The following is a 25,413-nucleotide window of genomic DNA, read 5'->3' on the forward strand; positions in this document are numbered from 1 at the left end:
ACTGTAATTTTGCTAGTGAGTTATGCAAATATCTGTGTTTTCCATTGATCTTATGCAACCCCTGTGAAAGAAAGCTCTCACTTTCCCTCTGTGATGTTCTTCTCACTGTTTAGCAGGACATAGGCACAAATTTCCCTATCCCTCCGTACTTCATCACCACTATCTGCACTTTTTGTACTTGGTGGGTGTATGTATGAAGTCCTTGAACCTTGTGGGGTAGGTACTCTCACCACTGGGATAAACGTGTCTTTGAACAGGTTTATAACCTTCTAGAAGCCCTGTTTGTCTATTAAGGCCACATGACTCATCCATTACCACTTGACCTGTCCGATTCTATCAAAAGTCTTTGGAGACTCACTCTATTAATTCTGTATAATACATACCATTGTATGTAAGCTTTCTCAGCATGTTCAGATTCACTAGCTGGCCTATCTATGCATTGAAAATCCAGGCCTTCCTCTGTGTTAGGCATAATTCTGCCTGGGCATTCTGCCTTTTGTTTTACAGTAGCCCAAGTGAAGTTCATGAAATCCACATGACTGTTCCACAAACAACCACTAGCCTCTGAAGGGGGGATTTAAGGGTCCTTTGGTAAGTCGGTTGTGTTGGATGATGTTTTGCTAAAGCAAGCATGTGAAGAAACATTGCATTGATACAGACACAGGTGAAAGACTAAGGTCGACTCATGAAGGAACATTTCACTGAAGCAGACACAGGAGAAAGGATGTTCTGCTAAAGTAAGCATATGAAAGGAGAAGTGATAAAGGATTCTTCACTAATGACATGAGTGTATTGGAACTCCATTTCCAGGGACTCCATAGAGAGAAACTCACCAAAAACTTCTGGTGATGTGCTACAGCTTCATGCCATTTCTGCAGACTCAGGCTAATTGGTAGAGTGATGTCAGCTGAGACAGACTCATGTACTGAGGCAATGTATGTGCTGAGGCAAGACCATAGAGGATTTGTAATGTTTGGATGAACTATGGACAGTGATGGAGGCTGGGTTAGGCTTGCTTATAGAGCTAGCTGTGCAACATTTTTTGGCCTTGTATCTTTGCTGATCTTTGCTTTGCTGAAAGAGGCACAGCTGAGAGCTTCTCCTGGTGTTCCTGTTGGTCCCTCTTGCTGGCTTGTGGTGAGGCTGAGGCCTATCTATCTCTGTTAGGTAGTGCTACCAATGCTAATTTGTTTTTGCTATCTTGACTCTACCAAACTGGATTGTTGGTATATATGTGAAGTGTTTGTGAGTGGATCAAGTTGTCGTTGTTGACCTGTAAACTGAACTATTGAGTTTTTGACAACATAGATGGGAGTTGTTTTAAAGAAATATAAACAGGTCTACTTTTTCTGTATCTTTTTTATTACTATTATCTTAGGGTGTGGGCTAGAAGAGGGGTTAAAGTGTTTAAGAACCATCATTTTAAAAAGGTTTGAAAACAATAAGTTTCCAATTCATAAAAGGATATTTTATAAATTTCCTTTGAAAACAGTCCAGTTCTGTAGAGTGTGGATAGCAAACAAGGATCAACAATGGTGACACTACCTAACAGAGACAATCAGACTTCAGCCTCAACACAAATCAACAAGAGAGACCATCAAAAATGCCATAAAAAGTTCTTGAATATACTTCTCTCAACAAAATAAAGATCAACAATGACAAGAAACCAACAACCATGATACAACTAACTCCAAAAACAAGCCTAGCCCAGCCTCGTTGTTCATCCAGTCCTTTTTATACCCCCTTCATACATCATGCGTCCTCCATTGTCTTGCCTCAATACATGTCTTGCCTCACCACGTGTGTCTGTCTCAGCTGACATCACTCTATCAATCAGTCCAAGTCCACAAAAGTGACAAAAATCCATAACACATCTCTAAGTTTCTTGACACATTTCTATCTATAAAGTACCAATAAATAGAACTCAATTGTACAATAAGATGGACTAATACATACACTTCATTAGCAATAAATAATCCTTCATCATATGTAGTTTCACATACTTACTTTAGCAAAACATCCTTTCTCCTATGTCTACTTCAAGAAAATGTTTTTTCTCAAGTCTTCCTTAGTTATACACTGGTCTCCACATTAATAAAACTTTCTTTCACATATTTACCTTAACAAAACACCATCCAACATAACTGACTTTCCAAAAAACCCTTAAGTTTCCACTTCATATTTTGAAAACAAAATCAATATACAAGATCATTAGCTCAGTGAATCACTTATTTTAGAGCCAAGTTTTGGTAACAAAGATGATAAAGGAAGTCTAGGCTGTAAAGGACCCATTGGTTAAATTATCTTATTAACTGTTCTTAAATTTCTTATCATCCTCCATTTACCTGACTTCTTTTTTTACAACAAACACTAGAGAATTCTATGGGCTGGTAGACTCTTTTATATGTTGAGCATCTATCTGTTTTTGTACCAGTTGTTTAAGTTTCTGTAATTTTTGCTTTGTTGTGGGCTTTTCCCCCTTCAAAGAGGTTGGTTTGATAACTATTTTAGGGGCAAGGCTGTTGGTATATCAGCAGTGGCCCCTTTTATAAATTTGGAGACTTAAATTTTCACATTTACATTTTTGTTGGTGATTTGGATAAGCTCTCTGGCTGCATGAGACCCAGTAATCAAACTCTCTCTCTCTCTGTGTGTATGTGTGTATGTGTGTGTGTGTGTGTGTGTGTGTGTGTGTGTGTGTGTGTGTATAAAGTATAGAGGAAAAGTGGTATATAAAGAAAGCCAGCCATTTCAGGACCTACAGAAACATGATGTGGGTGCTATACAGGAGAGAACCATTCACTCTACTGATGATTTGTAGTCAGCAGGTTCTCACCATGAAACATGAGAAGAACAAGAACAGTATGCTGCTCTGCATCATGCTCCACACTGAGCCTAGACACTGGTCCGTAGCTACAAAGTACCATCTGACTTCCTTCACAGACATTTTCACATACTGACTTGTAGAGTTGGAGTTGTTCACAATGACAGAGAGCGGAGTGATCCTTTTGTGCTGCTAGTCATCCCCCAAGGTGAACTAGTTGTTAATAGACCATAGCAAGATGTAATCTGCTGAACATATCAGAGCTGGGCTAGGTGCTCATTTTTACTAGTTGCTACCACCATTTCATTTGGTAGCATGATCTCTGGGAAAAGAACATCCACTGAGATAACTGGTCAGATCTGAGGGACTCTGAACCTTCAAATCTCCTTGGTAGGCCTTTTCTAGATATAGATACATTTCTTTCAGGATGTCCTATTGCTGGATCACTTGGTTAATGTTATGGATAGAGAGAGATGCCTTCTTTTGTTTTCCTTCCAATTCTAGACACAGCAGTGGTCTCAATTTCTATATTCCTGAAGGAGAATAATTCATACCTAGACACAAATAAAGGGATCAAGGCCAGGCTTATCTCTGCAAGCAATTAGGCAAAGCAAAGTATATGCTCTAATTTACTCTGGATGGTGCAATAGTTAAGCAGCAAGATCAAAGGACTGCTTCTGGTATCTGGACTTCTCAATATGGACCTACTATATATCACCTTCTTTGTTTACCCCTAGGGCTGTATTGGGGTATTCCTTTCCTCAAATAAATGGAGGGGGGGCAGTTCTTAGACAGTGCCTCACCACCATTCAGTTTGTCAAAAAGAGATGTATTACAGATATACAATTACATAATTATAAATGAAGTTGAGTTAATTAGGAGGAAGGGCAATTGTGTGTTGCATTTCCTCCCTAAGGAGGATCTTCCAGAAAACAAGATGAAGCCTCTTGAGACTAACTGTGCTATTTTTACCAGTGCCTTGCCCTTGCTTGCCTTTTCTTTAATCTGGTCAGTTTAACTATCTCACACCCAGCTTTTACATTGGCATCTAAAACTTACATCCCTCTTAACTCTAACAAGATATTTGTATCCAGACTTTCCAAGGATTTGATTTACTTCCATTGTTTGGTGGGCTGGTTTCAGACACCAAATTGATGGATTGATGTAAGATGGCCATCTGAATGAATACTCATATCTAGTAGTTGAGTTACTGTATGTTCAGTGGATCACCCATGAAAAGACTTTGCTGAGGAGGCTAGAAACTGTTTTGCCCACCCTTTGACATTTGAAAATATCAGTATTGTGTTTTCAGGGAAACTGACCAAGACTCTTGTTCAGGGGACCTCTGTCCTATGGTACCCAGGTGCCCACACAAAATATTGCCAAAATGGAATTGGTGTGTCCCTGAGACTCTGAAACACAGTGGATGGTGCATTCTGTTGCTTTGGAGTACATAGACACTGCAAAATTTTTGCTTTTTTCCTAACGCATAATACAACTTGCACCCCCAGGCTTGGAGCCTCTAAGATGTGACATCTTGATATAGATAATTACATTTTGCTTTTCCCTGGAGTCCTGGCTAGAGTAAAATTTTAAAATCTAAAGCCCTTTGAAATGGATTTCCCTGAACTCAATATATACTCTACAAGAACAGAAATAGAGTCTCTTTTGTACCATATTGCTAAGTTTAGCATCGGTATATTACAAGTGCTTGAAGTGGCTGATAAATGAAGGAAGCCTGTCCTATTGAACAAAGATAGGTAATCACCATCAGCTAATGGCTCAAGCAGGCAAGAGAGCTTCTACAGAAGCTCTTCAGCCTACAGAGGCTCATTAGCCACTGAGAATCAACTGTTCATCTGGGAAGTATGTCCACGATCCAGGTACCAAATGGTTAATCTTCCTTCAGGACACATTTGAAGAATCAATGAAATATATAGGATAACTGGAAAGTACACATATTACTATCTTCAAAGAAGATTTTTCTCTGTTAAAATGTTTCCAATACCTTCCAAAGTAGCCATGCTTCTTCCTGCAAGGAATTGCATGCAAATCAATGAAAGATAAGATTATATATCTTGGAATATCATTTAGTAGACTTAAATTATAGTTGTTTTCCTTTGAAGTGCTGAAACTTTAGATCTGATTGTGTTACATGAATGATGTCACTAAAATGTATGAAAAATTAGGTTTCTTTAGTGGTGGGAAGATATAACTCACAATTTGTTCTGGAGGTTGGCATGTTACTTGGTTCCCACTGTTTAACTGTTTGTAAAATAGACCAGTGACAGCTACTAAAATATGGTATGGTTTGTGTTTTTCAGAAGTTTGAGACCCTTGCAACAAAGACAAGTAAAAACATGAAACATTATAATTGTAGGTGTGTTGTAGGCCATCTGCCAAAAGCCGACACCAATCTTCACATGGGAGTAGTAACTTGAATGGCTGAAGACATGGGAAACCTGAGGCAGAATTATATAATATCATTTCTATTCTGAGCTTACTCATCAATAATTGACCTGGTAAATCTTGAGCTTGGTTAAAATAAAATTAAATATTCTGCAAACAGTTCCTGAAATAGAGAAAAATACAGTTCTTGTGATATAATTGGAAGGAAAGCAATCTATTCCTAATTGAAATAAAACATGATATTGAAAATGATAAACCTACTTTCTTATTAAAATCATCATATATGACAGAAATACCGAAACGGCAAAATGTTTTTTTTCTCTGAATTTATTTATTGACTTTTCTTTCTAGATAGGGTTTCATTCTGTAGCCTATCATAGCATGAGACTGTCTTTGCAAGAACTATATTTGCAATAAAAAAGTCATTTGTCTAGGGAAAAATGGGAGCATCTTAGATGTAGTCAGGAACGCTTTTAGCTAAGTCTCTAAACTATTTGTGCTGCATTGAAGTTAATACACAAAATTAACTATCACAGTTCTACAAATGTTTTAGTAATGTGGAAAACATTTGAATATCTATGGTGGGTAAAGCTGGATTGTACATTGTACATTCAGTAGAAATTGTCTTGAGGTACCATTGACAAGTAAGGTCCTATAAAGCCCCATACAGCCAATGCTTGTTGTATTGATGGCATTTCTCCTTTCCAAAATATGCAGTACTAAGTTCCCTTCTTACCACATTAATCTGCCCAAGTTGATCTATAATCCACACTAATCCCCAGTTCAAATTGTCACCTTTTTCTTCTTCAGAGAAATTAATATAAAGCTACACTTCTGTTTTCAAAACATCTGACTTTCCACACATTGTGAGCCTTATTAACATCAGGCCTCTCCAGATGGTGTTACATCAGCTCTTATACAGCTAAAATAGTAACTGACTAGTAATTGGCCTCGATTTATATCAAAAGGACTGTTATACAACATATACTAGTTTATACTATGTCTGTAATTTCTCACAAGTATTTTTCAACCTCTGACCCCAAGTTTTATCCAGGGATCTGTTACCTGTCATCTCGACAGCTGTCTGGCATATGACTTTGAGACTGTCAATCTCCTCCTTTAGTAGTTTCTAAGATTTATGTATAAGTATCCCTCAGACAACTTGGCTCGAGTAAGTTTTGCATCATTTAATATAACTTTGTACTTGGTTACTATTAGAATATTAACATATTCTTATTGTGGCTTTTTATTAAATATGCATGTAAATATTCAAGATAATTAGACTTTTCTATTTTATAGTTTAGGAGTGTAGATTATTAAAGGCATCATCATCATGATCCTTTTGTGATGCTGTATTGATCAATTTCACTGATGAAACTATAATGAGCAGAGGGATCAGCTCAGTCATAGGGTTAAAAGGCCTCAGTAACCTTAGCTGTGAACCTAAATTTTAGGAACTATACTTTTCATCATGTAATCTTGACACCTTGCTTCAGAACTTTGAGATATTAGGATATAGAGAAGGCAAACTTCTAGGCTGAACTTGTAATTACATAATATTCCTACTTAGGTTTTTGGTAGGCAGTTGGTTAAATTGGTCCCAGTAAAGGTGGAAAAAAATCCCCTTTACTTTTTGATAGCCATTTGGAAGTCTCAATGGGAAGAGCTTTGGATTTTATGATTTCATGGTTTTGACTAATCTATGACCAACAGGTCATCAAACCAGTATACCGACCATGCTTACCATCTACAAGTGCATCTACCTGTCCTTCTCCCCTGCTCTTCATTATCTGTCCCTTCTCCCCTAAACCTTCCTCAACTTTCCCTCCTAAAATTGTAAGCTACTGCAATTATAATTATTTCAAAATCTTTATTTCAGGTATTTCATATAGATGTGTTGATTTTCAAAAAATGTCTTAGTACTAGCATGAAGAATAACTGCAAGAACATGGATAAACTGGGCTAAATGTTTTCCAAGATATTTCCCAGTTATTTTTAATTGCTAACTATTATTATATACTACATTAGAATCTATGAAAACAAAATAAGAAGTAAATGAAAAGATTTCATTCCCTGAAACTAGCAGTTTAGGAGGTTATACAGCATGCATCCATAGAGGATTTCACAAATTGACTTGTGTCCTGATCAGGCTGAATAAATTAGATTCAAATTATCTTCAATCAAATATAAATTTATTAAAAAGTCATTAGTATGACAGAAATTTCCATTTTAAATTGATAAATCCCCCCAAAAATAAAAATGTCCATTACATTCTACACTACCTTAGTTCTACCTATTAGAACCTGAGTTGTACCTCAGATTTCTGATAATTCACACATGTAGAGATATTTTAATCTAGTAATATGATTGCTCTGGCAAGGGATCACATCCAAAAACCTTCTAGGTGTATATTATCTAGATGGGATGCATATACACCTCTAGTACACACCTTTATTCACTAATGACAAAAGTAGAACACCCCTAATACACACCTTTAATCCCTAGTAACAAAAGTAAGATTAGTTTGTAAAAGGAGGCAGCCATGTTTGAAAGTGACATCTAATTGAGGGGCAGACAAAGTGATGGATCAGAACAAGATTTGACAGAATGAGTCAGAAATAGGACATGCCCATCTCACACAAGACCAGACAGAAAAGAAAGGCTACTTAAGAGCAGTCTAGGGAGAGAATGATATTGCAGTGGTGTGTGTACAGCAGTTTTACCAGGACAGTTCTACAGACACAGATTGCAGAAAGAACAAACTATGTGAAGATAGAACAAGTCAGTGAATGAAAAGAAGCCAGAAGATTAGAACATACTGCCAAAGTTATGAGGCTAAGCAGAGTAATTGAGTGAGAAGCCAAGAGGAAGCCAGTTTAAATACATCAGCTTGGCGATGAGTTTGGGCCAGAATGGCTGAGTTGATCTGGTCAGCAAGAGTTCAGAAAGAGCTAGAATGGATGAGGTTATTCAACAGTAAGTCTCAGAGGGTGAAACACTCTAGGCCTAGGTTAGATTGTATAGAAACCAGAAGCTTCCAGGACTAGGCCTAGGTTAGCAGACAATGGCTGGAAGCTGAAGCCTGCAGAATTCAGGTTTGCATAAGATTAGATTGTATAGAGACTAGGAGCTTCCAGGCCTAGGCCTATGGATAGTTAAAACAGAAAAAGAAATGCTCTGGGTTCAGCCCAAGCCATGAATGCACACTAATTAAGTAGAGCTCTCATCCCATCCATTCATCTGAGGAAATAAAAGCAATGTTTATACACATGTAAGGAAAGCATTTGACTACGGTTTAGTATTTCTGTTCACATCAAAGTTGGTAAAGTGTTTGCTTAGTAGGCATGAAGACCTAGATTTAATAATCCAAGCACCACAGAGTAAGTTTTTCTTTGCTACACCACCATTCAGAGGCCAGTTTGGGCCACATAAGACCCTATCTCAAAAACAAAACAATCTCAACAACTCACCTCCTAAGAACTAGCAAATTAAGTAGACCATTGAAAAGGAAAATAGCTATACAAAACCCAGAGTTTGTAAGGTCTTGATGATAAAGGCAATTTTGAAAGTCAACACTCCAAAAAAATGTCCTCATTGCTAAGTTCTCATTTAACAATTCATTTATTTTCTCTACCACACAACCACACAACTCTTTTTTTTTTTTTTTGTATTCTGGTGGAGTTTTCTTCCAGGGGATAAGTGGAAAAGAGAAAGGGAATTTACATGTTCTTACAACTTCCCGGGGTTCCTTTCCACCTGCACAAGTATATAAAAATTAATAGGGTATTTTCTCACCTCAACCATTATTCTAAAGCTACAGTTTGTGGTTTGCAGTTGTGCATACATCAAAAATTACTTTCTTCTCTCAAAGGATGTGAAACAGCTAATATATGAATCTTCCAAATGATGCTAATTTCCATGCAATGTCAGTGCAGTCACTAGCTCTGAAAGAGAAATGCTATAAGATACGGGATTTTGTGCCTAATTATATCCTTCTTTGAAATAAACTCCCCTTTTAAAGTATTAACATATTCTATTTGCCTCTAGGACTATCAGAAAGTCTGATTGCCTGGGTTTAATTTGTTTGTGAAAACATTCTCTTTATCTTAATGAATGTCTTGAAGTTCTGATGTTGGAAGTCACATCCCTAATATATTATGAGAGAATCAAGAACTCAATCAGTTTCCAATGACATAACAAATAATGCAATTTCCTCTGTTGAGTAGCTGTCATTAACTCTAGTAACTTTAGACACAGATTGTTTTGTAACTGTGCCAATTTTCTATTCTAAAAGTATTAGGTTTGCATCTACTACATAAACTTGAAAATTTATCTTGTGAGATCATGTTCATATCTGTGTATTAGTTCAACTTTTTATTCTTAGCTTTTGATCTCTTTAAACTCAAAAGTTGAGACTTTAAATACACTTTATAAGAAAACATTACATAGCAAATTTTGAGTTTCAGACCTAGCAATAACTGGAATAATTATTCCAGGATAGTAGTAAGAAGTTATGATGGTGGAGTGCTGAAAATGTAGGCATCTTTGTTGCTAAGTAGCTGTGTGATTCATGAGATTTATCTATTGGGATTTTCTCTTCTTTTTACATTTGTTAAATTAAAAATAATAAAAAGGATGGACAAGGTTTGAAACCATGACTTAGAAGTTTCACATAAACTGCAACATACTTAAAAATCTGCTGTTCCCTTGGTGAACAATTTCCCATAATTCTTTACATTGGTGTAGTTGAAGAAACAGAGCAATGTGCAAGCATTCAAAATTCTTCCCAATTTACTAATGTATCACTTTAAAAAAAGTCTTAACCTAATAGTTCTGGTAAAGTTCTCTAAGACAAGGGCCACTTAATCTCATACTGAGAAATTTTATTAAAAAACTAGACGAATGCTTTCTCCTTCATCTTTAGTTACCCGAATCGCTCTTAGGAAATTTTAAAATCCTTTCACTGTTCCTCGGGAGTGGGAGTGGGAGTGGGGGGTGGGGGTGGGGGTGAGGGGGGGTTGGGGTGAGAAAGAAAAGACAACTACAAATCCCAGGAGGCAAAGCTGCAGACATAACCCCTCCCACTCTCTTCCCCCTAAATTGAGTTCGCGAAAACTCAGGTTGAGGCATCCTTCTATATGCCTGAAAGAAGTGTCCGCAGTTCTCCCGGCCTTTTAGCGTGGCATCATCTGGTGCCTTTAAATCGGTGCCTAGACGCCTACACGCGATGCGACGCAGAGCGGGTAGGCGTGGCGGACATCACCTGTTCGGGGCGACGCAGGCGCAGTACGGGCGCGGCGAGGGGGCGGGGCGCGGGGCGGGGCCGACGACGCCGGGCTGGCCGAGCTCCGCTGCTGCTTCTGGGCAGCTCCGGCGCTGAGGAGGCAACCGGGAGGGAAGCCAGAGAAGCTTCCCTGGCGCTGTCCAACATGGAGAAGCTGCCGGGCGCCGGCAAAGCCTGCGGACTGGACTGAGCTCGCGCCACTTCCCCAGGCAGCCGGGAGGGCGCGGAGCCCCTAGGGCTGGGCAGCCTGCATTCCCCAGGGCGGACCCCGGCTGGCGGGGCTCGGACGGCCGCGGGCTTCTGCACCGGGACGTGTCCCGCCGAGCCATGGGCAACGAGGCGAGCTTGGAAGGGGAAGGGCTCCCGGAAGGGCTGGCGGCGGCCGCAGGCGGGGCTGGCGGCTCGGGGAGCGCCCTGCACCCCGGGATCCCAGCCGGCATGGAGGCGGACCTGAGCCAGCTGAGCGAGGAGGAGAGGAGACAGATCGCTGCTGTCATGTCAAGGGCGCAGGGGCTGCCCAAGGGAAGCGTCCCCGCGGCCGCTGCGGAGTCGCCCTCCATGCACAGGCACGCACAGCATGATGGAGAGGTCCAAGCATATATATACCGCTTCCCGTGCACGTATGTGTATGTGCCCGCACGGTGGTACATATATGTAGCCTCCCTTCATTTTCTTCTCCCTAATGGGGTGGCGATAAGGCGATCATAAGCTTTTGGATGGGCGGAATAAAAATGATGCAGTGTAGAGTTTCTGGTGGGATAGTCATGGGTTGCATTCTTGGAATTGTGATTTTAGGTTGAGGTCCCCCTCCCCTTGGCCTTTTGCAACCTTTTCCTCTAGGTTGGTGTGGAGAGACGCCCTACAGTGTTTTCACTAATCTGGAAATCTTCCATTAATACAACACAGACGTGTTGAAAAATGGATAGAGCTGGTTGCTTGTTTACCTATACGCTTAAATCTCTGTAGTGTTCTGAGGTCTTTTTCTCTGAGAATGATGTGTAAATATTCTTATAACAATACCCTTAGCCCCCTGGAGGTGACTGGTCCTTCCTTCTCAACCTGTCCCCAGAGAACATGATGAGCTGCCTAGGTGAAAGGCATAGAATAAATATACCTTTTATATTCAGTGAAGGCCCTAAGATATTTTGTAACATTAAACAGATGGTTTGGTCACAGCAGAGCAGGTGCTGTACATGTATTTCTGAATTAGCATATGCTAGTTTAAAAACCATTGCTCTTTTGTAATGCAAAAAATGACTTTCAGTTTATAGAACATATGAATTTGTATTACCTTAAGATTAGGCTTCAATACACACTTAAAAACAAAATAAAGGACAATTATAAAACTAATCTTTAATATTAACATATTCATTTCCTCTCTAGCTTTTTATTTTCCCCTTTCCTAATGAATAAGTTGTTTTCTAATTCGAGGACCGGACCGTGAGGGTATAATCTTGTTTTCTTCGCCTTTGTTATTGTAAACAAATACTTTAACTTTACATCTTTCTGCAGAAAAATATCTATCCATGGTCCTGAAACATCCTTTAAAACAACTGACAGGACTTCCACAATCTTGACTTGAGATACTGAAAGGTGTAGAATGCACTACTTCATAAACTTGAAAAAAAAAATTCAACTAAGCTGCCCGAATGCAAATTCAAATGCGCAGTTTTGCAAAATATCATAATGAACTTAGCATAGGAGCAGTCTAAATTTCTAACGGACAGTGATTTTGTTTTCACGTACTATCTGAAATGTTGGAAATCTTTCAGGTAAAAATCTCTATTTAATCGGAAAGAAAACAGTAGCAAACAAATTAGTCCCCAAATTTGAAATGTACTTATTGTTTAAAACTAGTATTGGCCTTTTTCTTTAATAATTTACAAGATGAGCTAGGTTTCTCCACTTGCTGGAATCCTGACTTTGGAAAAACAGTAGCATGCATTTAGTCTGTCATTTTAGGTTAATAATGAGAAGCAGAGATTTTATTAATCAGATCTATTATTTTCCCAGAAGGGCTCATGCAACAGGTCTAGCATGGATACAAATGCTAGAGAGATTGGTGTTTGCATTTCTATCTTGCTTCTGTATGACAGATGCTGAAGAGATAATTCTGCCTAGATATGTTGTATGTGTATTGCAGTACACTTTCAGATTTTCCCATTACCAACTGGGTACTTTGGGATGGTTATTATTAGGCAGTCTGTGCCCTAAATTGTAACTGGTTATAGTTTGCAAAAGATATTCACAAAGAATTTCTGATTTTTTTAACACATTTATATTTTTCTGAAATATTTCTCTAAAAGACATTTTGGGAAAATATACATCTGTATGATAGTGAGTCACTTGACCTGTCGCTTAACCTTTCAGGATCATAGTTACTAAATATATGTGTATATAGAAGGTACAAATTTTTTCAAAATTTAAGAATTTAAGAGATGTGCATTCATTTATTCTGCTTTATTTTTGAGAAGTAAGGATTTTCAGTCTCAAGACTCAGATTCTTAACATATTGATTTTGTATGACTCACAGCAAATTAATATGCATTTCTCAACCCACGTGTGCCTTGCCTTAGGTTCCTTGCCTCTAAGGAATATAAGAAGAACTGTCCTACCTATCTCAGGAAGACATTTTAAGAATGATCCAAAAGTTCATAGTGTTTTTGTTTGTTTGTTCATTTGTTTTTGGTTTTGTTTTTGCTAGACTTTTAATGATAGTGTGATAAATATAAAGCACAGGAATCTCAATGCCAGAGAAAACACTCGATATGGTCACAGATGTATGTTTTATTATTCATTATTAGAAATACTTTTGATACACATTTATATTCCTTTACAAATGGATAAGTGAGCGTGAGTCCTCCTAGCAGCACCCTCATTATGAGGCCAGACTTTTGTAAATGAGGTTCATGACTTTAAATTGTTCTCTTAGCTTTTGAGATCCCATATTCTCTCTAGTATAGAAGTGAATAGATATTTCTAAGGTTATTTTTATTTCTGATATGGAATAGTTTATGTGACTCAGCACTGCCAAATTGTCATTGACTACTGTGTTGCATTTAAAAACATCTCATCATTCCAGCTGCCTGCACATCATTATATTTGCATATGCCTGAAATATCATTTTATCTGAAACAGTCTCCCTACTAACTTATGAAAGAAAAATCCTAATCTGGGAATGACAATAGTAAAAATGAAAAAGGAAGTGGAATTAAACACGAATAACTTTAGCTGGAATCAGAATAAGATTACAAACACAATTCTTCAGAATGTTGATTCATTGAAGACCCAGTGAAAGACAATTTTATTATTACAGTTCAGTTTTCATGAACATGTGATATGAGGTGGCTTACAACAAATCTCCTCTGATAGAAGATAAAAAAAATTGTAAATTGATGATTTCCCTTAGTGCTCCTTTGAGCCTCCCCTGCTGAGTGACCATCTGTTCAACTGGGTTTTGTTTGTTTGCTTTGGTTTGGTTTTTTGTTTTTTCAGGGTTTTTTTGTATGTTTGTTTTGCTTTGTTTATTAATATCAAACAATAGGTCAAGTCCAGGTTCTTAAGTGAACATAGAAAGTATCCATTTAAGTCTTTTATAAGAACTCAAGAAGCCAAACCCTGATATGTCCATTTATTGGTTTTCGCATCTATGTACTCATTGATTCATCAAACATTAATGCTTTTCTCTGACGTGCCAGGTCAGATTCTCAAAATGAAGAGATGAGTGACAAGTGTTCTGTTAGTTCCCGGTTCAGTGGATAAGACACAGCTTGCATTTTAGTTCTCTCTTAGCAGAACTGTTGTGAAGGTAGGCAGCTCAGAAAACCACAGTTGCTCAGGCACCTTTACATCTTTGTCAAGCTGCTCTCCTTGTGGGTTGCTTTCTTTTTGCCTTAAAAAAAAAACTTGAATGTCCATACTGAAAGCAATTAAAACTAAGTCATAATTTGGGACCAGTCTTAATGGCTACATAAGTCTTTTCTGCCAGGGAGCTTCTTTAACACAGCACAAGTTTTTTTTGTGGGGTGTTTATGCAATTATAATATAATAAATATAATGTGTGTCACATGAAGCTTGTTTTCAATTTTAGTGTTTTTTGTTACCATAAATATTTGGCACTTGTGAAATTCCTTTTAGGTTTTTCACTTGTTATTACACATTCATAGGGTTAAATGAAGAAACTATATTACAAGATACAGATTAAGGTAAAGTCAACAGTATTTTCAGAAAATGCTAATTAAATAAAATCAAGAATAGATTATTTTTGGCTTTTGTTTAAAGGTAATTCTAAAGGACCTCATACAAAGGTGCAGTATAGTGAGATTCCTAACTAGTTATAAGTTAGGCACATCTATGCAGTATTCCTTTCAATGGAGTTTTGCATTGTATTAATGGAATGTAGATCATTTCTAGAGTAATGCTGAACTCTGTACAATATATCTGCTTGGAAATAGCATATTTTCAGTTAGGTTCTGTGGCTCTTCCTTCCTATGGACAGAGGTTTTGTAAAGAAGCATTTGCAGTGTGTTCAAATGTAAATATGTAGCAATGGTTAAAAAAAAAAAAAATCACAGAGTTTTTGGAAATGACCCTGGAAATAGTTTTGAGTCTGTTTTTAAAATGAAAGCTTTGGAAACATAGTAACCCATTTACTTTTAAAAACCCCTTTCCTGGAACAACCTTCCCACACTCCTCTATTATTGTTAGCATTAATCTTACATAGTGCTGGATTCATTTGCAGCACCTTGCACAGGCCAGGCAGATACTGTACCACTGAGCTAAAATCCACCATAGTAACTCATTTTAATATATCATTTTATGCATATATTTCAGTGAAAAATTATTTTCTTTCTGAGCAATAGTTACAAGTAATACTTTTCCATTTTTTTCAGCTGTCCTTTTATTTTGATTTTGATTTTGATTTACACTTGAAGGATTAAGGAAGTTCGGAATCAAGTTATTAACTAATACAACGTTGAAAATATGTAGCTGTGTTCCTAACTAGCCAAGCTTGAATTGAATAAAAAAATGTAACCTATATTTTGATTATTTCATATCTCATGAGCTCCAAAATCATTAATTCTTCTTCCATGTTTTCTTCAAAGAGAAATACGTTTTCTAAATGTAAGATGAAATAAATGAAACAAAACTGCTTATCTGGTTTTCTCCACAGTTTCAGTAGAGAATGCGATTAGTTGCACATTTGTTGTTAACAAAAATGGTTTATTCAAAATTTAACATACCTAGTTTTAATTATTCAGTTCAAATCACTTAAAGTTAACCATAGTTACATAATGTTTTAAAGGAAATAATTGTCTTGTAAAGCTACTTGTCACAGCTCTCTAGCAATGCCAGTGATAATTGTTAAAATTAAAGCTGTGACAATAAATAGTGTAATAAACACTGAATGAAGCTGTTCCATATTATTCTCCACCGAGGAAAGTCATAGCACTTTCCAAAAATGGGCTCACAGCCAGCTTCATGCTGTTTAGCTATCTATATCCCAAGATACTTTAAGACTCTGTGATGTTGCATAAAAACTTCACATTAATAATTAACTGTTAGAAAAGAGAAAGTAATATTGGTCTTGCACAAGAAAAGTTGTTTGACAATTAATATATGGGCGTACAAGTTTAGTAATCAATATACAAATATGTACAAGGTTTCATAAAGATATGTCATGCCTATATGTTAAAGTTTAGTATGTATATGTATGTAAGTTTTTATTATTTAACACCTAATCACCACACACAAGAAGATTTTGCTATATTCCTTTGTTGGGAATGTCTACCCATTTTAAAAGTGACAGATAAGAAAAGTTTTACAGTCAATGTAGGTTGCAACAAAAATTGTGTCTACATATGTTTGAGTTACAAAGACATCCAATAGTTTTAAATATTGGTTTGATCTGAACTAATTTGCACTATTTTCATTTTCTAGGAAACAAGAGTTGGATAGTAGTCAGGCTCCACAGCAACCTAGAAAGCCACCGGACCCTGGGCGTCCCACTCAGCCCGGTCTTAGCAAAAGCAGAACTACGGACACCTTTAGGTCTGAGCAGAAGCTGCCCGGGAGGAGCCCGTCCACTATTAGCTTGAAAGAGTCCAAGTCCAGAACTGATTTTAAGGAAGAATACAAGACTAGTATGATGCCTGGTTTCTTCTCAGATGTTAACCCTTTAAGTGCTGTCTCCTCTGTTGTAAATAAGTTCAACCCTTTTGATTTGATATCAGACTCTGAGGCATCCCAGGAGGAAACGACAAAGAAACAAAAAGTTGTTCAGAAGGACCAAGGGAAATCAGAAGGAATCACGAAACCTCCCTCACAGCAACCATCACCCAAGTCGATCCCTAAACAGCAAGGACCAGGGAAGGAAGAGATCCAACAAGAGAGCTCTCCGAAGTCAACAGCGTCCCAGCAAGCAGAAAAGATAAAACCACAAGCCCCTGGCACAGTAAAACCTTCCCAGCAGAGTTCAGCCCAAACACCAGCTCAGCAAGCAAGTCCTGGAAAACCTGTAGCCCAACAGCCTGGACCTGGAAAGGCCGCAGCGCAGCAACCGGGGCCAGCAAAGTCCCCAGCTCAAGCAGCAGGGACAGGGAAATCCCCAGCACAACCTCCCGTGACAGCCAAGGCCCCAGCTCAGCAGGCTGGATTAGAGAAGACCTCTTCTCAGCAGTCTGGGCCAAAGTCTCTAGCTCAGACTCCTGGTCATGGAAAGTTTCCACCAGGGCCAGGAAAGTCCCCAGCCCAACAGCCAGGGACAGCAAAACTCCCAGCTCAACAGCCTGGCCCACAGACTGCAGCTAAGGTACCTGGGCCTACAAAAACTCCAGCTCAGCAGCCTGGTCCTGGGAAGACACCAGCTCAACAGCCAGGTCCAACAAAGCCTTCACCTCAGCAGCCCATTGCAGCAAAGCCCCAGCCTCAACAACCTGTTGCCACAAAACCTCAAACTCAACAGCCTGTCCCAGCAAAGCCCCAGCCTCAACAACCTGTTGCCACAAAACCTCAGACTCAACAGCCTGTCCCAGCAAAGCCCCAGCCTCCACAGCCCGTCCCAGCAAAGCCCCAGCCTCCACAGCCCGTCCCAGCAAAGCCCCAGCCTCCACAGCCTGTCCCAGCAAAGCCCCAGCCTCCACAGCCCGTCCCAGCAAAGCCCCAGCCTCAACAGCCAAGCCTGGCAAAACGTTCAGCTCAACAACCTGCTAAATCGATAAGCCAAGCAGTAACTGGAAGACCTCTGCAACCGCCACCGTCTGCAGCACAGACTCCAGCAAAAGGCCTCTCTAAAACCATCTGTCCTCTTTGCAACACCACTGAACTTCTGTTGCACACTCCAGAAAAGGCCAATTTTAACACTTGTACTGAGTGTCAAACCACCGTCTGTAGCCTCTGTGGGTTTAACCCCAATCCTCATCTAACTGAGGTGAGTGCATTGTTTTCCCAGTCCAAGCTCTGAAACCAAAGCATTGTTGTCCACACACGAGACCTGCTCTGTCACGTAGGCCAGTGAGCGGTGGTCTAGCTCACTCTGTCTTTCTTCATCCCTCTCTCTCTCCGTTCCTCGCTTTTGTCCTTTCTTTTTCCCTGTCAACTGTATGTTTATTTTTATAAAATATTCTCTCAAATGATAATCCTAACATAAAACGTTTCTGAAAATGCGATACATAATACAAATATGAATTGAAGGTAGAAGCTGAACTCCTAAATTCATTCTGTGTTTAGTATCTACATTATTTGTTATTTATGAACGGATATTGCTTCAGTTTTTAAACTGATGCTCTCACATACCAGATTTTCTTATTATTGTTATATGGATTGTTTAAGTATTTATTTACTTATTTATTGAGACAAAGTTTGCCATGTAGCCCAAGCTAACTTGAAATTGCATAGTTCAAGTTGCTTGTGACTTGTGATCTTCATTCTAAGCCTTCCAAAGTTTAGGACAATAGGCATTCTTGAGCCCACCCAAATTTTGATACTATTAACTAAAATAAATTTGCATTTAAGAAGATGGATAATTATCTTCAAATTTCCAAAGTTTTTGTTATTAGCCCCAATTCAGTTTTCAATTAGTGCATCCTCATCCCCATTGATGATTCTTCTATATCCCAAGATGACATACTTCTCTCATTGCTGAGAGTCACTTATAACTATATGGATGAATTCACAGGAATGAAGCTATTAAAGAGGATTCATCATTGATGTGTGAGTTCTCAGAAGATGTGTTTTTGTCAGTTACCTAGATAACCTGCTTAGCCATCAAAAGAAAGGGGACAAAGAATGAGGCAGAAGGCTTTGGGTGTTTGTTCTTATTGTTTTAATAGGTTGCTATTGGGAACTAGGGAGAAGGGACTAAACATTTCTGAGTCTGCATCATCACTCAGGATGATTGTTTTCTAGTTCTACCTATTTATCTCCAACTTTCATCATTTCATTTTTTTTAGATGGCTAAATAAAACTACATTTTATAAATATAGCATACTTTCTTTATCCATTCGTCTGTTGAGGGTCATCAAGGTTGTTTCCAGTTTCTGGCTATTATGAATAGAGTAACAGTTAGCATGGTTGAGCAAGGGTTTCTAGAATACCTTTGAGTATGTGATCAAGAGCACTAGAGTTGAATCTTGAGGTAGACGGATTTCCATCTTTCTGGGGAACCACCATACTGATTTCCATAGTGGCTGTACGAGTTTGCACTCCTACCAGCAATGGCTATGTGTGCCCTTTACCCATTCCATTCAAAATGGAATTCACTTGTTATTACACATTCATTTCCACTCCCAGCTGTCACTCATTTTATTGATCTTTGCCTTATTTATTGATCTTGATGGGTACAGGATGAAATCTCAAAGTAGTTCTGATTTGCATTTCTCTGATGGCTAAGAATGTTGTATATTTCATTAAATTGCGTTTTGGCCATTTGAGTTTCCTCTATTGTGAGTCCTCAGTTTAGATCTGCACCCTGTTTCAAAAATTGTATTGTTTTCTTGACAGTGTTTTGAATTCTTTTCATATTGGATAGTAGGCTTCTATCGGATGTATAAATCGATAAAAACTTCTTGTCTAGTTTCATTGCCCAAATGGCACCATCCTTTGTTATGCAGAAGCTTGTCAGTTTTATGATGTCCCATTTATTAATTGTTGATTTTAGTGCATTTTCTAATAGCATTTTATGGAGAAAGTCTTTTCCTGTATCAATGAGTTCAAGCCTATTGTCCCCTTTCTCTTCTATCAGGCTCACTGTATCTAGTTTTCTGTTCATGTCTTTGATCCACTAGGAGTTGAATTTTATGCAGGTAATAAGTATGAATCTATTTGTATTCTTCATGCTGGCTGCTTCTTTAGGCTTTTATTTGGGGAGAATATTATATATAATTGGGAAGCATTTTAATCTGAAGTCAACATTAAAATATATGGTGAATTGGATGTGAATATAGACTCTCAGTATCCCTTTCAAATCTAGAAAATATTAATTTCACATGATTGATCCTAATATGATAATATACTAACAAACCACAAAGTAAACATGTTATGTTTAGACATCAAATGGGAACTGATTTTTTTATAAACTTGCTGAAGCTTTGATTTGAATAGTTTTATGTTCTGATTGTATTTTGAATGGAAAAATACATGATATGTAAATTGTTTTCTGGGTGGGAGAAATAGCATGAAGATAGAATAATAATAAAAAGGGGTAGGGTCGGGCGGTGGTGGCGCATGCCTTTAATCCCAGCACTTGGGAGGCAGAGGCAGGCGGATCTCTGAGTTCGAGGCCAGCCTGGTCTACAGAGTGAGTTCCAGGACAGCCAAGGCTAAACAGAGAAACCCTGTCTCAAAATATATATATAAAAAAAAAAAAAAAAAAAAAAAAAAAAAAAAAAAAAAAAAAAAAAAAGGGGTAGGGTATAATAGTGAAATGGGGCTGACGGGGATAGGTAAAGCTGTATGTTTTTTTTTTTTTTGAGAGGTCTGATACCTCCTTCTCTATAGAGAGTGCATTTAGTCCATCTGGAAGGCTGTTGTGAGTGGGCTATTGGTGCATTGTGTCTGAGAACACTGAAATGACTGACAATAGGAAATGAAGGAGTATGTGATTTAAACATCCCTAAAGGACAGGGTTGTATACACAATCTAATGAAATTGTGTCAGTAGTATTAATGATGATAAATAGTTGTTATGTTCATTTGGTCATTCTTTGTTTCCTGAATTATTTTAGTTTTGTAACCAATATTTTATTGGATTTTACAACTATTTAAATGAGCCATTGCTTACTTATAAAATTACAGTTAATAAGAACACAGTATTATGTGTTCTTATTGTGTGTGTGTGTGTGTGTGTGTGTGTGTGTGTGTGTGTGTGTGTAAATCTTTTAAAATTGTGGTAAAATTTAATTTGGGGCCACGGTATGCTCTTTTGGTGATTCAAGGCAATGACTTGAAAGACAGATGGTATTTCCATTGAGTATTTGCATTTGTTATGCTTCAGGGGCAAGTCACAAAGCAAAAACTACAGTTAGAAATAGTTAGAAATATATGCTTCCTTTATTGTTTATATGCCCAGCATTTGGATGATAGATATTGTTTAAATGTCTTAGACATGGAAGGTATTTTGCCAAATGGTTGTGGGACAGACATGTGACTAAAACATAAATGCTGAACTTACCATGATTAAAACATTAGAATATGAATAACAAAACAACAATTAAATAATAATTTAAATTATAACAATTAAAATAACACAGAATATACATATAAATTTTTATGCATCTGTAAATATGATATGGATTCAGGTGATAAGAGATATGAAATATGTAAACAAATATAATGACCTTTTGAGAAGGAAGCATTCATTTCCAGTCGATATGACTGAGGAAAGCTTCATGGAAAGATTATCTTTTCCATGGGATAGATCAGAATAAATACTAGAGAATGTGTAACCGGTTAAGATTTGACTAGACCTAGACATTGAACACTGTGTGTGTTGAGGGTATTAAGAGTAAATCATGGAGTGATGTGGTGGCTCAGTATATCAAGGCACTAACTTATACCTGCTGGGCAGGCCTGGTGCTCTGAGCTGGGTCCCCTGATCACACAGTAGAAGGACATTACTGACTCCTGAAAGTTTCCCTCTGATCTGCTTATATACACTGTGGTATTCTCAGGTGCTCTTGTAATTCAGCTTAGTCCCCTATGTACAGTGGAAGGCCTTTAAATTACCTGCCCACTCTGGAGACTGTTGAGATGGGAGCTGTTCCAAAATCATCTTACGAGCCCCTGGCGGCCAGCCTAGAGTTCTGGTATGGAGAGGAAGTTAGAGCTCTAGTTCCTCTTGATGCTCCATTAATGGAATTAATCAGTACAGTGCAGGCTTTCTTTGAGTCTGCTTTCTGGCACACACAGGACACTTACTTTCTAATTAGTGACAAATGATTTTTGTTGTTGTTTTTATGAATTTACTTTATCACTATCATTGAATGACCTCAGGTAACACACAGTTGTAGACAGATCTAAAAGCTGAACTTAATACTGGATCATTCTTTTAACTCTTCTGAAGTTATTCAATTGAAGAAAATGTCTTGTCATTTTCAGAACCTTGAGAATAAGCTAAATGGTAGTGATGAAATTGTTTAATTTAAATTTTTTTAGTAATTATACATGGCTTTTGGTCAAAACTAGATGTTTAATTAAACAAAAGCACAATGATCTTTCAAGATAAAAGCAGCAACAAAACAGAACTAGACTTTCATATATCGATTTGCAGGTAAACCTTATTAAAAAGATGAAACAAAACATGCTTCATAGACTTTAGTTGGGGAAAGTGGTTTCACGAGTCATCCTGTAGTGACAGTCCTGCTGTTACTTCTTATTTAAGAGAAACTGTGTGTGTGTGTGTGTGTGTGAGAGAGAGAGAGAGAGAGAGAGAGAGAGAGAGAGAGAGAGAGAGAGAGAGAGAGAGAGAGAGAGAGAGAGAAAGAGAGAGAGAGGATGAATGTATGCCTGAGTTTGTATGTGTGTGCATGTATGTGAATTGTGTGAGTGTTAATGGGTATGAGTTAGTGTGTATGCATGTTTGTGTGTGAGTGTGTGATTGTACATGTGTGTATATGTGTATCTGTCTGTCTGAAGAGCAGGGATTGTTAAGAAGTCCTGGAGAGAGAATAGGAGACAGCTGTGGTAAACAAGAAGAGACTGGCTAACACACTTGTGGTGAAAGAAAGATAGGCTAGCATTCTTTTGGTGGAGGAAGAGCTGAAAGAACTGTTCCAAAAGAGGAAGGTTTTGTTTTTTCAATTGCATGCTGTTTTTAACACAGAGATTTTTTCCTTGGCCCCTCCAAGTCTAAGTAAAGGGTCACCTTTAAAAAGATGACCCACTTACAAATGTTGATAACTTCCCTTATGGTTCCATCTTTTGAAGTATTAAAGTATAGCAACTCCAGAAAATATGAAAAAGAACTGGTAATATAAGTTGATGGGGTAAAGCACTCACAGAAGAAGATGGAAATAGTACCCATTTGAAGAGACAAGGAAAAACTGCACAGTGAGATCTCAGAGGTCCTTTGACTCAGTAAATATAAAGATGTAGTGGGTTCATTCAGGTAATATAAATAGCAAAAGTTTATGTGCCTTTTGAGAAAGATTTAAAAGGATAAGTCATTAATGATTACCACACTCAAATTTCAGTAGGCAGATTGGAGATAAAGATAGATTTGGGTAGTGGCCTGGAAAACAAAAACTCAGAATTGCCCCAGATTACATCCATTACGTTTCATGGATGTTCTAGATTGTGGACATTTGGCTATGAACAAACTAGGCTAGACTCTTTACCTTTTGGGAGGGTATTCTAGTCAGCATCACAAATAACTAAAACATATGGTGTGACAGATGGTAAAAGTGTTTTAAAGAAAACGCACTTCAGGAGGCTGTGTTCTATACGGGAGATGCATGGGGTGAGAGCTGTGGCTTCTTTTCTTTCAATAGAAAGTTAGTGTTTTAGGGTTGGTGGATGTCTTGGGTTATAAACACTTTAATGAAGTCTATGAGATAGCTCAGTGGGAAATGTGTTTGCCTCCAAGCATGATGAATGGAATTCTAGTCTTGGGACTCCTGTCTTAAAGGGAAAGAACCCAAAAGATGTCTTTAGACCTCTACACAGGAACCATGGAATTTTTGTTCTGTTATACACAAAATAAATAAGTATTTAACAAAGTAAATCATAATTTTAACTGAAGTTCTAGATATTGAGTGTAATTGTGCTTGGTGAAAATGTAAAGCAAGTACAGCTGCATCTAGTAATGTGTATGTAATTCTGTACAGAGTCACTCATTCATAAAATTCCCACTTAATTATTCCTAGAAGTAAGTGACATCAGGTTATCTTTTGATAAATGTTTATATAGCAAGATAGAAACATTGAGCATTATAAATATATAACTTAAACATAAAATCAAAACTCAGGATGTAATAGCACTATCCACACAGAATGTAAAAGCAAGTTAGTGGTGTTGGTTCCAGAGTGCCCACATCAGTGCGGATGAAGGAGGCTTGTACTTTTGATGGGACATCTTTTCTACTTCTTTTATATGTTCATGTCCAAGCTAAAACCAACACTAGGGTAATCTGAAGAGTTTGCTTGATCAGCATTATTAGTTAAAAAATGTACATGATGTTTAGGCTTAGTTCCATTCTATTTTAAAGAAATCTTTAGCCCTGGTGATTGTGGTGAACAGCTTTCTCTTCTTGCAATAACTACCTGGATAGTTTGTAAAGTGAGAAGTTTCATTTTGGTTCATAGCTTTGCAGATCTATTTTCTGATCAGTGGACTATTGATGTTGGGCCTGCGGGATGCCAGACATGGCAGGAACAGGTGAAGGAGCAGAGCGACTCACTTCATGGTTGGAGAGTAGAAGTCAGTGGGAGGGAGGGACAGGTTTTTCACTATCTCCTTCATAGGAATGGTCTTAGAGAGTAGATCATAGGCCCATCTCTGAGTTCCCATCACCTCTCAGTAGCTCACATTGTGTGGGCCAGGCTCCTAACACGTGGGCTTCTGGGAGGCATTACAGATGCCAATTATAATAACAATCTAATTGATAGAATTAGGGGAATTTATGGTTATGAATAGTATGAGATTTTATAATATTTCAAAATAACATGGTTACGATACTGTTCAGTCATTACCTTTACTCACTATTTTTTCATCAAGATTATATGTTCTTTAACTGGTATCCTGTTCATTTGAAGTCTTACAAGAAATAACATTTTATAAATCTAAGCATAAGATTTTTGGAAGATACAAGGCATTTGCTTTGTTGCAATGACCTAGAAATTCCTACCTCTTTTTACCTTTAAAAGAAGAATATCTTGATTATAACAAATTTCTTTTGCCATTAAAACTTGTGTCCTAATAATGTTTAGCTTACCAGAAAGACAAGATTACTTAAAATTCCGTACTGTTTAAATATATTCAAAATATTCCACTGAATCCTAATCATTGAAGTGTCTCTGATCGTTTATTCCTTGAGTGTTCTGCTGTGCACAGCTTCTTGCTATACTTACAAGCTTATCCATTAGAAGTAAGCCATTACACTTTGTTATTTTCGTCTTCCTGATGATGAGCCATGTCAGATGTTTTTCTGAAGAGCTTGCTTTTATTATGTCTAGTTGGCTTGCTATGTATTATTACCACCAGTATTATGGTCCATATAGTTTAGCAATGACAGATGTTGTTCTGTGAAAGCAGATAACTAAGGCTAATGAGGTCACTTATTGAATCAGTAAATAAGCTTAATGTAGTGAGTAATAGCAACACCTGCCTGCTCCTGTCCTTTGAGAAAGCATGCATTTGTAACATTTTAACTCAGGTCAAATATTAATTGCCCTTGACAAGGC

The 25,413-nt window shown here is 37.8% G+C and overlaps 1 protein-coding gene across 4 annotated transcripts in view; it reads left to right on the forward strand.

Moving 5' to 3' along the window:
* Positions 1-10,542: 10,542 nt before the first annotated feature.
* Positions 10,543-25,413, forward strand: part of Pclo (piccolo presynaptic cytomatrix protein) — a 359,315-nt gene continuing 344,444 nt past the window's right edge. For all 4 annotated transcript variants that reach the window (XM_031380023.1, XM_031380024.1, XM_031380025.1 and 1 more), the window contains exons 1-2: positions 10,543-11,083; positions 16,458-17,946. In XM_031380023.1, the coding sequence (XP_031235883.1) occupies positions 10,845-11,083; positions 16,458-17,946 (1,728 nt within the window). In that variant the 5' untranslated portion in view covers positions 10,543-10,844. The remainder of the gene's footprint in view (positions 11,084-16,457; positions 17,947-25,413) is intronic.

The sequence above is a fragment of the Mastomys coucha genome, unplaced genomic scaffold (genome assembly GCF_008632895.1).
Source record: "Mastomys coucha isolate ucsf_1 unplaced genomic scaffold, UCSF_Mcou_1 pScaffold19, whole genome shotgun sequence".
Taxonomy (NCBI): Eukaryota; Metazoa; Chordata; class Mammalia; order Rodentia; family Muridae; genus Mastomys; species Mastomys coucha.